This window comes from Haliotis rufescens, unplaced genomic scaffold (genome assembly GCF_023055435.1).
Source record: "Haliotis rufescens isolate VD_foot unplaced genomic scaffold, xgHalRufe1.0.p SCAF_7, whole genome shotgun sequence".
Classification (NCBI taxonomy): Eukaryota; Metazoa; Mollusca; class Gastropoda; order Lepetellida; family Haliotidae; genus Haliotis; species Haliotis rufescens.
Window position 1 is genome coordinate 32,030,222 of NW_025964361.1, and position 16,801 is coordinate 32,047,022.

The 16,801-nt window shown below is 39.0% G+C and overlaps 1 protein-coding gene across 2 annotated transcripts; it reads left to right on the forward strand.

Annotated features, from left to right (window-relative positions):
- The first annotated feature begins 2 nt into the window (after window positions 1–2).
- On the forward strand, window positions 3–13,741 carry LOC124146030 (heat shock 70 kDa protein 12A-like). 2 transcript variants are annotated; one of them, XR_006862628.2, is made up of 5 exons: window positions 3–603; window positions 2,363–2,584; window positions 4,320–4,497; window positions 6,425–7,643; window positions 11,796–13,741. XR_006862628.2 is itself a non-coding variant. In XM_046516071.2 (4 exons), exons 1-4 carry the CDS (start codon window positions 202–204, stop codon window positions 7,474–7,476), a joined length of 1,854 nt encoding a protein of 617 aa, XP_046372027.1. In that variant the 5' UTR covers window positions 3–201; the 3' UTR covers window positions 7,477–9,657. The 2 variants fall into 2 exon arrangements, 1 of the variants encoding a protein (XP_046372027.1); XM_046516071.2 differs by lacking the exon at window positions 11,796–13,741 and having other exon boundaries at window positions 6,425–9,657.
- Window positions 13,742–16,801: the final 3,060 nt, after the last annotated feature.

The following is a 16,801-nucleotide window of genomic DNA, read 5'->3' on the forward strand; positions in this document are numbered from 1 at the left end:
TTCAGTAAAATATTGATAAACTAGTAATATTTTTTACATTATACTAAACACTTCCTCGAATCTTTTGTCTGCGCGAAATGGACGTTGACAGATGTGGAGGGGGTTTAATCTGGGGTGAGACGGATCGATCAATAACTCTATATTAATGAGCGTGGCGCGAGCTGCATTGGGAGACTGGAACATAATTGGAAGTCAGGGAAAATGGCCGAAAGTTCCGAACCGAATATATCCGCCTCATCGCTGAAGCCAGTTGATGTGAGCCCCATGTGCAGCGGAGGTATGAAGTCCCCAACAGACGACCCACCCGACTCGGAGAATACAGCAGAATATCAAATAGTGGCGGCCATAGATTTTGGTACAACGTTTAGCGGCTATGCGTATTCATTCGCCTCTAACAAAGACGCGATACATGTTAACAAGAACTGGGGCCAAACTCAGGGATTTCTTTTGCATAAAACTCCCACCTGCCTTTTGCTTAAATCCGACGGTCAGTTTGAAGCATTTGGGTTTGAAGCTGTGTCGAGGTATAACGATCTCGCCGAGGATGAGGCCGGGGATTATTACTACTTTGACAGGTTCAAGATGAAGCTGTACGACAATAAGGTGGGTACTGGTGTATTTCCTTTGTTTTGAAACTATACAATATCCATGTATCCATCTTTCATTACAGTCTGATTGAAGTATTCTTCTTCCAATCTGCCGTCGGGTCATGTCACATCGTGTGTTGATTCAGCTGATATTTGATAATTTTACAGTAATTAAACTCCATATAAATGTTTTTATTTCATGCATGGATGCTCGTTCTTTGTTCTGTTGTCATCGCTTGATATCAATCGAAGTATCTCATCATGAATAATGTCTAAGCTATGTCGTTCCGCATATTTTAGTCATGTTATAAAGAGCTAGATTGTGACATAATACTGTGTAAGACCCACATGGAGTGATCATGTGACCTATCACGTGACTCTGCAAACACGTGCTTCCTCTGAGCGGTACCGTTACTTTTATAGCAAAGCAATTTGTTCCTAAACGAAAAGTAGAATTGTGTGTCACTCAAATATTCGAATAACCGACAAGCATCTGTCATAAACCATGTATGTATTATAAATATAAATCATATAAATTGAAATGGACGGAATAATCAGCTGATTGAACATACGGGGCGTTCCATAGGCGGAACCAGATAGGTCATTAGTCATCTGTCTTAGTAAGCATATAACGTTGAGAACACTAACCAGTTAAAAACATTCTTCCTACGTATAGTTAGAACATGGTTATTAATATTCATTTGTGAACAGACAATAAGTAAAAACTAACTGTAGACTCGTTTTCCGTGACTGTAACATTTACAGTTAAAATACGTTTACTAACTATAGAGCAGACGAGTTAACGTAAAGGTCAAGGTCGACTGAAGTCGGTTTGAAGATGTAATTTCCTTTTATATACATGAGCAGTTCCAAATATTTCCTTGTTAAATCTATATAGATCGATCACTGTATAACGTAGATGACAGACGAGAAGGATATAAACCCAAATAAGGAGTTTCAATGTAATATTCCTACTTTAGTATGAGGTTCCGTTTTACTATTTATTCCCTGTTTTATTATAGTAATGTCATTTATTGATGTCACAATCTCAGTTTATAAAAAAGGTTTCTATATATATAAATATCAGTAAAACGCATGTGTTATAATCTATCAACAAATCTAATTGTAGATTTGAATATTAATAATTGTTTTTACAATTTCGATATTTATTTCACTAGCGATGTTTAGATATCACAGATTCGTATGTCCCTTTTCAGTATTGATATCTAAAAATCGGATGTGTAATAAATCATCAATTAGGAACTGTTCAGCGAGTGATAGTAACTGAATTATTTCATAAAGGCAGTGGCAGAATTAAACCTAAAGGTAATGATATTATTGGGGATTATTTGGAGTTATCCCACTGTATGCCAGGTTTATGGTTGGTCTGTTGTTTAACGCTGCACTCAGCAATATACCAGCTACATGACGGCAGTCAGTAAATAATCGAGTCTGGACCAGACAATCCAGTGATAAATATCATGAGCATCGATTTACGCAATTGGGATCGATGACATGCATCAACAAAGTCAGCGAGGCTGACCACCCGATCCCGTTAGTCGCCTCTTATGATAAGCATAGTCCCCTTTAACAGCAAGCATGGGTTGCTGAAGACCTATTCTACCCCGGATGTTCACAGGTTTATGGTGCTTGCCAGCCCACTGAGATACCATGCCGCAGTTTTACGTGGATACACCACCTAGACACGGTATACTGACTCCGAGCTGACCAGTCCAGGCAGGGTTACTAATAACAACAAATACCATCTATTGCAGGAGCTGAATGCAGACATCACGCTGAAGGATGCTAATGGCAAGAGTCAGCTTGCTGTGGATGTGTTCGCACACTCCCTCAACTTCATGAAGAAACACATGCTACGTGCTATCGGGGCTCACCTGGGTTACGACCCCCACCCCGACACCGTCCGCTGGGTGCTCACCGTCCCCGCCATCTGGGACGAGAACGCCAAGCAGTTCATGAGGGAGGCAGCGTACAGGGTATGTTGGATGATATACCGTATTCGACGTAATAAGCGCCCATGGCGCTCTCAAAATTAGGGGGCTCTTATTAGAATATTATTTTGGTAAAAAAAAAAAAAACAGAGTTGAAAGAAAAATTTCGTGGGTTCTGCTGACAGCCTGAAATGTTTATATACGACAGATATATTTTTCCAGAATTTAATTGCCCACAATTAAGGGTGCATATAACACATGAGTGCGTATTATACGCAAATAAATAAGTCTTTTGTGATCAATCGGAAGGGGTGCTAATTGGGATTGTTCACTAGCCAGTATATTAGCAAATATCGCCGTGGGTGCTTATTAGAGAGGAGCGCTTATTACGTCGAATACGGTAACTAGAATATTCCTCTCTGCAGCATAAAATAACATTGATATTCATGGGTGGATCCAGAGGGGGGATTCTAGTAGTATGTTGTAGGCAGTAAAATTGACGGAGAGGATTTTGATATTTTAGATCAGCTGATTCTTTAAGTTATAGTTATAGTTTCGATTATATATATGACCATGGTCCATATTTAATATCATTTTGATATTATGTCTTTTTGTTTTAAGGAACCTTGACATTTAATTGTAACTGTTAGACTCTTATTTGTCACATTTCCGAGTCCATGTACACATACAGTATATATGGAAGACTAACACTTGATCCTTTCGAGATACCTCAAAGGCAGTGTTCAAAAATGAAAATGGCCAGTAGGCCCGAGGCCAACAGATTTGTTCTCAGGCTGATAGTTTTAAATTTCAGCAGGCTCTTACAGTTTATTTAAATAATTTATTTATTGAAGTAATGTGATAAACATAACTGTCATATTTATGAACATTAGCATTAGACCTTTCAAATGGTGTATGATATGTAGTCGCAAAGATGTTTTACAAGCTGACAATTTCCTAATAAATGTAGGCTTCATCTATCACCACTCAGTCTCTAGGAACTCGGTGTGATGGCAGAAAAAGCTTCTTGTTGACTACAGTTTTTCCACTGGGCCTACAGTTTTTTAAATGTACTGGCCCTTAAGGCTCTCAGTTCACTCTGCTGAGTTTCAGGAAGATTAGGGAAAGAAACAAGTTTAGAGTTACCTCCCTTCCATTATTGACACAGATCTATAATCTGATCATAATTTGTTGAATACCGGTAGTTGATATTGTTATATTGATAGTAAATGAGTTGGTAACCCGTTTAACTTTTAATTTTTCATATTTCAAACTTTTGAGTCAGAGGAATCATAAACTAAGTTTGAAAAAGGGTCTGTCGCCCAGTTATCACAAACCAGATTCATACCTATGGAGAGAGTGGGTTAAATAACATTGAAACTATTCCCCTACAGCCATGAACTATTGTTTTAGTTAGTGAGTGATATCTGCAATGACACAACACAACCTGAAGGTAATAGTATTATCGTGGCACATATTTCACAAATATTTAGAGTTATTCCCCTTTGCTCCATCTCCAAAGCATGTTTTGGGGTTTAACACAAGGGGGAACAACATTCTATATTTAATTTTGTAGCCTGTAGATTATCAGTAGTATTAAATGCTTCAAAGAGCGTTCAGTTACTTGATATTTGTTGGATAATTTAGTTTGTGAATGATATTAGGTCAAGACTCTGATAGGCATGGCAACTTACAGAAATCCCTGATGTGAAATGTTAGTTCATGTGTGTAATCGGAAAACAGCAATGCACACAATTTAGCTCACCTGTCTGTGTTGCAGGGTTCTCTGATCCTGACGCCCCACAGTGAGCAGCTGGTGATGGCCCTAGAGCCCGAGGCCGCTTCCCTGCACTGCCGCAACCTCCCTGCTACAGACTTCGTCGGTTACAAGGACACTGCACAGGCATCCAACCCTTGCTTCGAGCCCGGCACCAAGTACCTCGTCGTGGATGCTGGAGGTACATGCATGTCATATTAGCAGTTTTGTAGATCTGTGTAGACTCATATTTGTATTGCAGGGAAGTGTCAACGCGCATGTTGACGGGGAACTAGTTCTTGGGGGAATAAAGGAGAAAATCGACATCACTGTCCCGGAACGCTTTATGCACAACATGTAAACAATAAACAACAATTGCACAATGAGCGGAATACCTGCTCTGACAACACAAACACAGCGATGAGCGGACCTTCCAGCTCAGGCGTACAAGAGATGAGAGCTCCAGCTCACCTCAGGGCGTTTCCTACGAGCGGCACATCCTGCTCGAGGTCGTCCCTATGCCAGCACTCGGAATACCAAGCCTGACTAACACCGTAGTAACTGTGTAATGGTAGCACATATATAGTACTGAACAATGGAAATACAATGACGTTGCTCTGGACATGGGACTTCCGGGGGTGACGTACCGACACAACTCAAGGGATGAACAATTAAGGCAATAAATGTCATCCTATAAATAACAGTAATTAACGGGAAGTGATAAAGTAGCTCAGTTTGGCTGTCAGTCAATATACAATGAAATCTTGGTGAGGATTAACAATGGGGATTAGCGCCTAAAACGTAATGACAATTAAGTTATGGAGACATGGCTACAGGGTAATTTGCCTTTGGAGTCAAATGTACTTCAGACAATGGTAGTCGTAAATCAGTTGCTATGACAGGAGCATCATTGAATTTTCCACCTTCTCAATGTCCATCCTAACCCTGGTAATCTTAATAAATGTAACGTTTCTCTGGCAGTGAATTATTAATTTAGTATCAATATTCATATACTTGTATCAATACAGGATCAGTATTATGAATATCTTGATACATTAAATAATATCGCGATATATAAAGACATCCCTGCCCTATGCTTTAAGAGCTGACTAAGTTAGGAATTGGCTGACTGTGTGCCATGGCTGCCTGATTGGGGATCGTTACTCGTGCTTTCAGACATTGGTTGGTCTGGCCTGATTTGTATATAAACAACCACTTAAACAATTCTGGGAGGTGAGGATTGATACATTAAACATTCACCAATGGGGAATAACACCTGAATTAGCTAGGGTGTTTAACACTAATTCATGTGTTAAAAGAAACTGTTAGCCAATCAACTGTAAGAAGAAGGCAGCCATGTTTGTAAATCATTAAAGTAAATTTATATTTATTATATGGTTTGGTTGGAGATTTCTTTTATCAAAGGACGTGATGTCAAATCAGGCTCACCCTTCCTAATAGTGTATTGTAATCATGACTCATACTTCTTAATCCCTTCAGCCCTTTAGGGGCACAATTCAATGTGCAGAGTTGTATCCCTTGGACATGTCAGAAACATATCAATGGGTTCGAATCCCGGTTCACCCCGATTATGATTTTAGGTTTGTCAGCACCATACCAGTGCTCCTGGGTTTCACTAAAATTGTTAACGTTCCTCCCACATTACGCCAACATGCCGTGATATAACTGGTATACTTTTACAATCGGTGTTAAACAAACTCACTCACTCACTCCAGTGATAAATGCCTGATCCCTGACTATTTGATCTTATGAATACACAACTGATGGGACACTGCATCTTACAAGGAATTTCTTTAGAAGTGTTATAAGATCAAGACTGGAGCAGTCTCCATTTTATTATGATGAAATGAAATAATGTCTTGATATCTTTACAAAAAAATAAATAAATACAACAGAAGATATAATTTAAAAGATAATGTAAAAAATAGAAATGATGTTTCCAGAGGACTTAAATGTATTCAGAACACACCAGTGATGAGGAAAGAAGTGTTCCTCTTTTTTTTCATATTATCTTTTTTCTATACCTTTTTTATTTATTTTAGAAACACATGCTGCTTCTGTCCTATATCAAATGTTGTTTACTCACTAATGGTGTGTTCTTTATTTAGGTGGAACTATTGATTGTGTGGCCCACAAGATCCGAAAGGACGGGAGGATCCGGGAACTGTTCCGCGCTACTGGTGGGGCCTGGGGTGGCACCATCATAGACAAGCAGTTCCTGAATCTTCTCCACAGAATCTTCGGCAAAGACTTCATCACTGAGTTCCAGCAGAATTACCCCAAGGATTTTGTGGAACTTCTGCAGGACTTTGAGATCAAGAAGCGAGGAGAGTGTGATAGTATCCGTGTGTCTCTGCCTTACAACTTCTGTAACTTCAAACACAATCGTGTCAGTGTACAACAAGCTATCAAAACATTCGCTGCCGACAATAACAATGAAGTCAAATTCTCGTCTGGGAAGCTGGTGTTGACGTCGGCAGTCGTGACGTCACTGTTTGCCGATGCCTTAGCACAGATTAAAGACCATGTAGACCAGCTTCTCCAGAAGCCAAAGACCAAAGACTTGCATTACATCTTCCTGGTGGGTGGCTTTGCAGAATCCAGTCGTTTGCAACAAGCTCTGAAAACTCATTTTAGCGAAAGGGTGACGTGCCTTGTTCCAGATGAAGCTAGTCTTGCAGTTGTTAGGGGAGCAGTAGCATTCGGGCACGATCCTAGTTCAATATGGCAGAGGATCTGTCGTTTCACGTACGGTGTGGGGTCATACTTGCCGTACGAGGAAGGGGTGCACCGAGAGGACCTCCGAGTCGTCTCAGACGGTGTCACCCTCTGTAAGAACATATTACAGACGTGGGCCGAAGCTGGAGAGACGATTGGCCACAATGAGATATGGAGGGAAACATACACTCCCATTATAACCAACCAGAAAGGAATTATTTTCGAGTTCTTCCGATCTTCTAAGAGACATGTGAAATACACGGATGAGGCCGGGGTTGAGAAATGTGGGTCACTGATAGTCCGCATGCCAGATCTAACTGGGGACAAAGAGAGAGCGGTGGACCTCGAGGTCATATTCGGTGGAACGGAGATCAAGGTCGTGGGATACGATCACACCAGTACAAATAAGTATGAGACATTGATAGACTTCCTGTCATCCTAACTTTCTCTCCTGAAAACTGTTTGCCAGTTTGACATAAAAACATGAATGTACAGAAATATTCTCTCCTCCATGTTAGAAGAGGCAGGTGGACCAACATGGAACGTCAGCTCCAACTCCAGCTTGTCAGATGCTTCAATGAAAGACAGAGGAGTCCATTCATACATGGGGTCAGTTGAGCAGTATGTTGCTCTTTACAAACGTTTCTACACTGCATGTGCAAATCATGTGCTAATGCTTGATCTCCCCATGACATCAACATGGACTGCTCCAGATTCGCAGCCATTAGGCCAAACTAAACAATCATGGTTTGGTTGATCTTAACTGTCAAAAATATATATCCTTACTCAAATATAATCTGTTACTGGACCTGATTTTCAGGCATGATGAACGAAGGGACTGGTCTATTCTATACACTGGAATCAGAAATGTTTATTTATTTAAGGAAACTTTATGTTTTTTCTACTATCATTTACTCCAGCTCTATTTATCTATATAGAAGGATGTTTCATAGTGAAAGGACAAATTATTTAAATCATTTATTAACAATCATTATTTTAATCAGAATATGTTTCCTGTTACTAAGAATTACTCAATTTTGTAAAAGGTCATGATAGATTAACTGTCAGTACCAGATTTATTTATTTTCCTAATTATCCCTCTAGTTTGTTTCTATCAAATAGGAATTGAACCTCCATTCCACCCAGAGAATTTCCATTTATTCCTACACATATTGACTACAATTTTTATTAAAACAAGACATTTAATTTTGGGGACTAGAAATAAAAATATCATTGGTCATCTTCCATGCTGATAAACAACTATGTGGAAAGTCATGTAAAAAATCAAGAAATATCAGAAAGAGGTCGTAAAAGAAACAACACTCAAATGGTGAGGGTAATCTTTCCTTTATCTGGCATACATAAAAATATATCAACTTAAGTAACAAACTTGATACTTCCCACTCAGCCATCATTGTTTATCCAGTTTATAGTATCTCCTTCCTATTATGATAATGCCCTTGACCCTATTACCACCAAAGCTTTGCAGGGATCACTCAGCACAGAACTTCTTCTCCAATTGAGTGTAATTTGATTGCATTGCAATTTTTGCAAATATGTTTGGGTGACTATTTAGCATAGTCTAATGTAATTGGATGGTTGTTTTTAACATAGTGTAATTTGATTGGATGGCTATTTTAGCATAGTGTAATTCAATTGGATGGTTGTCTTTAACGTAGTGTAATTTGATTGAATGGTTATGTTTAGCAAGGTGTAACTTGATTGGATGGTTATTTTAGCATAGTGTAATTTAATTGGATGGTAGTTTTTAATGTAGTGTCATTTGATTGGATGGTTATGATCAGCTTGGTGTAATTTAATTGGATGGTTATTTTTAGCTTAGTGTAACCAACTAGATGGCTATTTTTAGCATAGTGTAATTTGATTGGCTGGCTATTTTTAGCATGGTGTAATTTGAGTCAGAACCAAAGTTTGGAAGTCAATGGATCCAGACTATTTATCCCAGTAGATGGAGATACTATACACTGGATAAACTAGAATGTCTTGATAAAGATTTCAGATTTTGATAAAACATTAACCAAAGTTTGCTTTATGTGTAACTCTAATCAACTCATTGAAATAAATATTTTGATTACGTCTTTATGACTTTCTCCGCGATATATACTCCCTAATTATAGCCTACAAACAGTGTTTGCCATGCCCTGGCCTTATAACCCGCCTCTCTTTCAAACTGAAGCATGCTCGTTGGAATGTTGTGATGAAACTAGACTTAGAGATATTGTTATATGTATAATTGTCAATACTGGTTAGAGGACTGAATGTATTCGCTAACAAATGCTTGTCTTGTCTGATATTTGCTGTCATAACATTCCCAGGATAATTACCAGAGAAAAGTGTCAGCTGTCATTACTGATTAGATAAGCCAAGTTCTAAAACACAAGAATGTTGAACTCTTACTTCAAATTTGAACAAATAAAATATACTGCACAAATAGGTAATTAAACAATATGCTTCACACGTCTGCTCAATGTAGGGTCAAGGTCAGGTTCTATCAAGCAATAACTGGTTTGTCCCTCCGCCACCATCACCCCCCCAACATTTTTTTGTATGTTTCCTGTTTCAGCTGATTAGAAAATAAAGTAGGTAGTTTGAATTTTTAAAATTTCATTTACTTATTTTTTTTAATATCAATTTCATCTTTGAAAAATGGTAAGTTTGCAGTATCTTAGCAAGTGCCATCTTCAAGGAGATTTGAAATATGGAGTTTAACGTCATGTTCAAGATTACTGCACTTACATAACAAGTGTATGCACATGTGTGGCTGTTTGCACTAGTCTGGTTTAATAGTGCTACCCCACTGAGACACCATGCCGCAGTTTAACATGAATACCCCAATCAGACACCTCATGTGGACTCCCAAGTTGACCAGTCCTTGTTTTAGCCCTTTATGCTGAACGTCAAGGCAGGGTAACGAGTACCATCTCTTAATGTCGTTTGGTTTGACTTGGCCAGGGGATCGAACCACCACCTTTCCACACTCCAGGCAGATGTTCTATCCACTGGACAACAGAGGCGGTCCCCTGTTTCAATGAAGATGACAGGTTTATCTAACGCACAATAATTTACTTAAGTTGCATAAATCCATATAGGCCACAGGGATTTTAACAAATTATTTCCTGAAAGCTAAGTATTTTAGGCTTAAAAAATAAAAGAATTGGTTCTCAGGCAATGACTTTTGAAAATATAGTGCAGGTTGGCGGTGGTGTTTTCTTTCTTCGCTTGTTCAAACTTGTATGTAACCAAATAAACAGTTGTGTACCATCAACCTGGGAAAGGGCCTTCCTACATACACAAGCATACAAACTCCTACACTGGTCGGTCGGGTAGCCTAGTGGTTAAAGCATTCGCACGCCGAGCCGAAGACCCGGGTTCGATTCCCGACATGGGTACAATGTGTGAAGCCCATTTCTGGCGTCCCCTGCCGTGATATTGCTGGAATATTGCTAAAAGCGGCGTAAAACCATACTCACTCACTCACCTACAGCCGCCATGACAATAACACGAGATGTACAGTAAAGCAGTGCATATATAAAGGGAGGTAACTGTGTGCTATATTGGATCACTTTGGTTTGAAGTACTTAGGATTTATATATTTATTTTGAAAATGGAAATAAAAACGAAACATGCGGCAGACATTAAGATGATGCGGGTGGTGCCTGAGAACCAAGACTCTTAATTTTCTAAGTTTTATCCTTAGGTTTTAAGCTATTTGAGTTCTATGAACTTGAACAAGTTGTCATCCATTGGGACATGCTCTACACCAGGTTCTGTCGTGACAGTCTCTCCCATCACATGACTGTTCTTGGAAATATACACCTTGAAAACGTTAACATGACGCCTTGCTTAATTTTCATAAATCCCAGATTTCCATGCACAGTATCCATTGAAATATCTACACAACATTACCGGTAATCTCACCCATAATGATAAATGTTTAAGATAATACATGTAACAACACCTGCTGAAGTGTTTGTACAAGGACACTGCATGTTTCTCCTGATGGCTGAAAGTACCAAGGCACATCACACGAGGCAAAAATTCTGACGAACCAGTTTAAAGGGTAGTCGAGTATCATTGCCATAGCCATTAGATGTCAGCAGATCCAATATTTTATCAGTCTCATTAAAATCATAAATGTTACCCTAAAACAACAACTCTCTGTGTTAACATCTGAGGACACTGATAGACTTTGCGTGGGTGATCCCTGATTGAACTTTGACCCAATCTAAAAGAAGGCTGAGTGGGTTCTTTAGCCAATCAGCTGTCAGCTTTTCGTTGAACACCTTGATTCAGAAATTTTGATTTGTGCGAATGTAAAACCCCACAAAAAACATATATCCATGGTGCTCAGAATCAACAGGATGTATAACACATCCACGACAATATAATGGTGCCGCTAAACTTCTACTTTCGGAACTTTAGTCATTTTAGTTCCGTTTCAAGCTACAGAAATCTAATATGCCGGTTTGACTTGTTATACAGAGTATCAAGCCTTGATACTACTGATTGGCTGAGGAGAAAGTTCCTCTGACGTGACCTACAGATCTTCATGTATCGTAGTGAAGTCAAAGGTATCATGATGATGAGATTCTTTCAGTTTCTGTATTTCAATGTGGGTATGTCATTTTGTGAGCAGAAACAAATGTATGTATCAGAAATGAACACAGAATATGATTTATAAAAATGGTGTTTTAAAAAATATGTGGAAATATGTAGTAAGTAATATTCAACCTTTTTCAGGTGTATATTTTGCAGGAGTTGTCTCCCTTCATCGACAGTGTTGGAAGGGACTATCTGTGCGCTACTCCACAAACTGGCTGTATATAAGATTTGTCTTCATTTATATTTTGTACACTAAGTGTTCTATGATTATTTTGTACATAATCACAGTTTGAGCTGTAATTCACAGTATGACAAATATCGACTTCTGAACATGTTCTTCAAAAGCCTGAGGTCATCACTTTTTATGTTGGATCACAGATCTACCGACCATATCTTGATCAAATCAGAAAATTAAAAAATAATACCATCCCCCACACATGCGAAAATATTTGAGACTACTCGACATTAAACAAAAAACATCACAGTTTCACAAGTCATATGATGCTCAGTTACCTTAAACTTTTTCTTCCAAATTTTGAATGCATTTTGCACACTTTTAAAACTTTGAAAATCAGGTCCACAAGTAGGCCCAACTGTGCAGAGTTATACCCCTTGCCAGAAACCCCCATCATGGGTTTGAATCCCAGTTTCCCCCTGACTGTTGTTTCTAGGTTTGCCATCACCATGGTAATGGGTGGAGTTCACCAAAGTGATACAGTGTAAGATAGGCATCACTTCAGACATTCCTCCCACGTGAATCTGACATGCTGTGATATACCATATTCAACGTAATAAGCGCCCAAAATAAGAAATAGTGGGCTCTTATTAGAATATAATTTTGGTGAAAGGGTTGAAAGATCGTAAATTTCCTGGTTTATGCTGATAGCCAGAAATGATACAAAAGAAAAGTCTGTGCATATTTTACATTTTTCAAGAATTTAATCCCCGTAATTAAGGGTGCATATAACACACGAGTGCGTATTATACATGAATAATTCAGTCTTGTGTACATGGATCAATCGGAAGGGTGCTAATTGGGATTGTTCACAAGCCCATATATCAGCAAATATCGCCGTGGGCACTTATTAGAGTTGGGCGCTTATTACGTCAAATACAGTAAACTGCTGAAAGCAGCTTTAAACCCACCTCACTATCCCAGAGGTACTTAAACTGTGGCAGAAGTACAGGTAATTTCTTTTCTGATTTTTCCTCCTCTGACTTCTGGCATAAAAAAATCTGTGATCTAACAAATATAAACAAGGTCTAATGTTTTTAATGTGTTCCACATGATGAACGCTTCAGTGTTCCGCTGCAACAGTTAAGGAGCTGTACATGTCATACTGTCACTGACAACTCACCTGTTTATTAAAGGTTGTATGTTACCTGTGATGGCCTTGTTCTATGCAAGATGTTAGTACCATATTAAACCTAATAACTGACAGAGTAAAGTCACGCGACAAATTCAATATAGTGGGTGATAGTGAGAGCAACATTTGTTTCTACACAGTGAGGTCCAGCCACCCTAGGACTAGCCATTGTGACCATACAATCCCCTATTTGAGTGACTCTTACAAAACGCATAGATGCGAGAACTTACGCAGCCTTGGGGTCGTCCTATAGGGGATGGACAAGGTGAGAGGGGGCATTAATTAATGTACTGTGTACCGAGTTATTTTTACATTACCATCATACAGCGGCATCAATACCAGGCACCAGTGAACCCATAGGATTCAAACCAGTCTTGTCAGGGATCGAATGCACTGCCCTGTTGACTACTGAGGTTTTCCTGAACATCCCATGTAGGAGAGGTTTTATGGATGCTGCTTCTGAAGTTATAGTTTCTAAATCTATTTGTATCTGAATGTATATCATGATACATATTGATGCATTTCCAGTCAATCCAGGTATCATTTATTAGGTTTAACATGGTACCTGTGTAACTGTCGTCTTCTCTTGCAGGGTGTTGTCCTTGGAGATTTGTGTAAATTTAAACATTCCTCTTGTCAATAAATGTTCATAAACAGAATTCCTGTAACGTTTGCATTGTTGTGTTCTGGATTAAAAAATAATTACTTTGAACAAAATATAATATTTAATGTAATTTATGCTTTCAGTGTATGTTCAGACACTAACTGTTTTTAACATACTATATATTCATGTATAGGTATCATCCAGGTATATCCAGGTATATCTTGCAGAAGCAGAAGCTTATTTGGTTGCAGTATTTCTGCAAGTGCAATCCTTCTTGTAAAGTTGTAAAGTCATTATTAATGTTTAGTTATTGTGACAACAACTTGGGTGTGTGAAAGTTACTGTTCATTTGACATTTGTTACAAGATTATTGCACTTACATTGTTGTTTAACGCCGCACTCAGCAATTGTCCAGCTGAATGAAGGCAGTCTGTCAATAATCGAGTCTGGACCAGACAATCCAGTGATATTCCACTTCTGTCATGGTGGCATGTAGATGATGAGTGAGTGAGTGAGTTGGGTTTACGCCACTTTTAACAGTATTCCAGTTATATCACGGTGTGCAAGCTTAATGTGGGAGGAAAGCCTGAAGTGATGCAGGTCTCAGACGTTTACCACTTCGGTGAAATCCACGAGCACGGGTATGGTGCTGAAAAACCTAGAAACATAATCGGGGCAAATTGAGATTCGAACCCACAATCATAGGTTCCTGGCGTGCCCAAGGGACGCAACTCTGCCCAGCAAATTGCGGCGCCTTAGACAACTGGGCCCCCTGTAGTTGATGAAGTCCGGACCGAGCAATCCAGTGACTAAAAGCATGCGCAGTAGGGCTGGGACGGTCAAACTCCATGGCTACACAACAAGTTGCTAAATGTTCGCATTTCTTTAAGACTATGCACGCATTCCTTCCGACTCTTATTTGTCTGAGTAAAGATAGCTTCAGGGAACTACAGTGTATGCATGATCAGATCATTTTATGTGTGTATCTAACCAGCTTTTGCCAGGGCTTTGGTAAAACTTGAGACTTACAGTGGGTACCTGGGTAGGGTGGGGGAATAGGGGGGTCAGGTACCCGGGGAGTAAGTTTGGACTCATCCCAGCCCTAATGAGCAGTGATCCATTCAGCTAAGTCACAGAGCTGACCCGATCCCTTGCCAATCATGAGGTACGGAGAACATACACCAGTACCTACATGAAATTCCCACAAGGGCACTTAACAGAAAAATGTGAGGCCTGTGTTAACCATTTATACAAAATTAATGACAACAGTCTTAACTAAAACCCTCAAAAATACTTCAGCGAACAAACATCTTTGTGTGTTCGTTGTTTACTAGCGGACTCAGCAATATTTCAGCTATATGACAGCAACTGGTAAGTCTCAGCCAGACAATCCAGTGACAGATATTATGAGCACCGATCCACGTCATCAGGGCACAACACCCAATCAACCAAGTCAATGAGCCTGACCACCTGATCCGCCTGTTACGACCAGCATAGACTGCTGAGGATCAATTCTAACCTGGAATCCCCATAGGGATAACCTTATAGAAAAACAACAGAAATATATATATATATATAAAATGTTTATTTCCCATGTTCCAACCCAAATATAACATACTATGTATATTAGTACATGAGTACACCCTATATAAGCATACACTGCTCCCTATGTTGTGTATACATCAACATACACCACTGAACACAACACTATACGTTTGTTGTTTCTTTAAATAGTTTGTTGCATCAACATACACCACTGTACAGATCAAGAAACACCACTGTACAAGGACACTGCTATGGACATATTGTACAATTTATTTAAAAATATACCTGATATTTACATACACATCACATACATTCCTATTACAACATAGAAACTCTTCCATCACTATGCCTGGAAACGTCGATGTCACGTAAATGCTTACAAAAGAACACCCTGTCAGACAAGGACAGGTACACTTTTTACAAAATCTGTATTCTTCTAATAAATGTATTGCACACAAACATTCAGAAGATTCAATTAATTTTTCATCCATCTTTAACGTTTTCTACTAGCTTGAAATACAACATCCATATACACTATCCAATGAAGTTAAAGACCATGCAATTCTTTCATAATACTATAGTTAATGTCATGGCAGAATAGCTATTGTAATTTGAAAGAATAGAGTGGTCCTTAACTTCTTTTAAGTAGTATATGATGGACAATTCACTTGTACAGAAAATACATTAAAAAACATGTTCCTAAACTCTGACCTTAATACCATCCATCACTTTGATCAGGTGTGAAGTTGTCGAGCAAATGGAAGATTCTAAATCACATCAAGACTTTCTGAATGGTCCATTGTGTGACTGACTGGTTTGTTAATGCCACACTGTCATATTTGACCTATAATGCATATCCAATGAAAGCTCCTGCATTCCCGTTTGAAGCAATATTTGAAATGCAAATTAATATCATGTTAATGAGTTATTCTCAATTACACAGCTTTAAGCAACATTCCAGCAATATTACGAGGACACCAGGAAATGGCTTCACACACTGTACCCATGTGGAGAATCAAACTCGGGGCTCCTGCGTGACGAGCGAATGCTTTAACCACTAGGCTACCCAACCTCCCTGGGAAGCTAGTTTGTTAGTTGTTTGTTTGTTGTTTAACGCCCCACTCAGCAATATTCCAGCCATATGACGGTGGTCTGTAAATAATTGAGTCTGGACCAGACAATCCAGTGATTGATATAACAAACATCGATCCGCACAATTGGGATACAATGACATGCATCAACCTAGTCAACGAGCCTGACCACCCGATCCCATTAGTCGCCTCTTACGACAAGCTAGGGGGTGTATGGACGCAGGATTGGTTGGCCAGTGTCACTGCTATGGCAAGACATAGATATGTCAGCATTTGAGGTCCAATATATTTTGATCCTTTGGAACCATAAATCTTATCGTCTATCTGATTTTACGAAATGCAAGCTCAAATATTGATGAATTGAAAACGTTAAGTAACATTGAATGACAGTATCCGGTTCCTGGAGAGTTCATGAGGTTCAACTATGTTCCATATACTGAGAATGGAAGGATAAAACTTGATAAAACAATAAAACATGACATGAGATTAAAACAAAATAAGCCCGAAATCAAACAAGACTAGATGAAAGCTCCAATC

Coding starts and splice junctions, on each gene's coding strand:
- LOC124146030 (XM_046516071.2), top strand. CDS start 202: ATGGCCGAAAGTTCCGAACCGAATATATCCGCCTCATCGCTGAAGCCA. Junction 2,585..4,319: donor TGAGGGAGGCAGCGTACAGG/GTATGTTGGATG, acceptor TCTGTGTTGCAG/GGTTCTCTGATCCTGACGCC. Junction 4,498..6,424: donor CCTCGTCGTGGATGCTGGAG/GTACATGCATGT, acceptor TTCTTTATTTAG/GTGGAACTATTGATTGTGTG.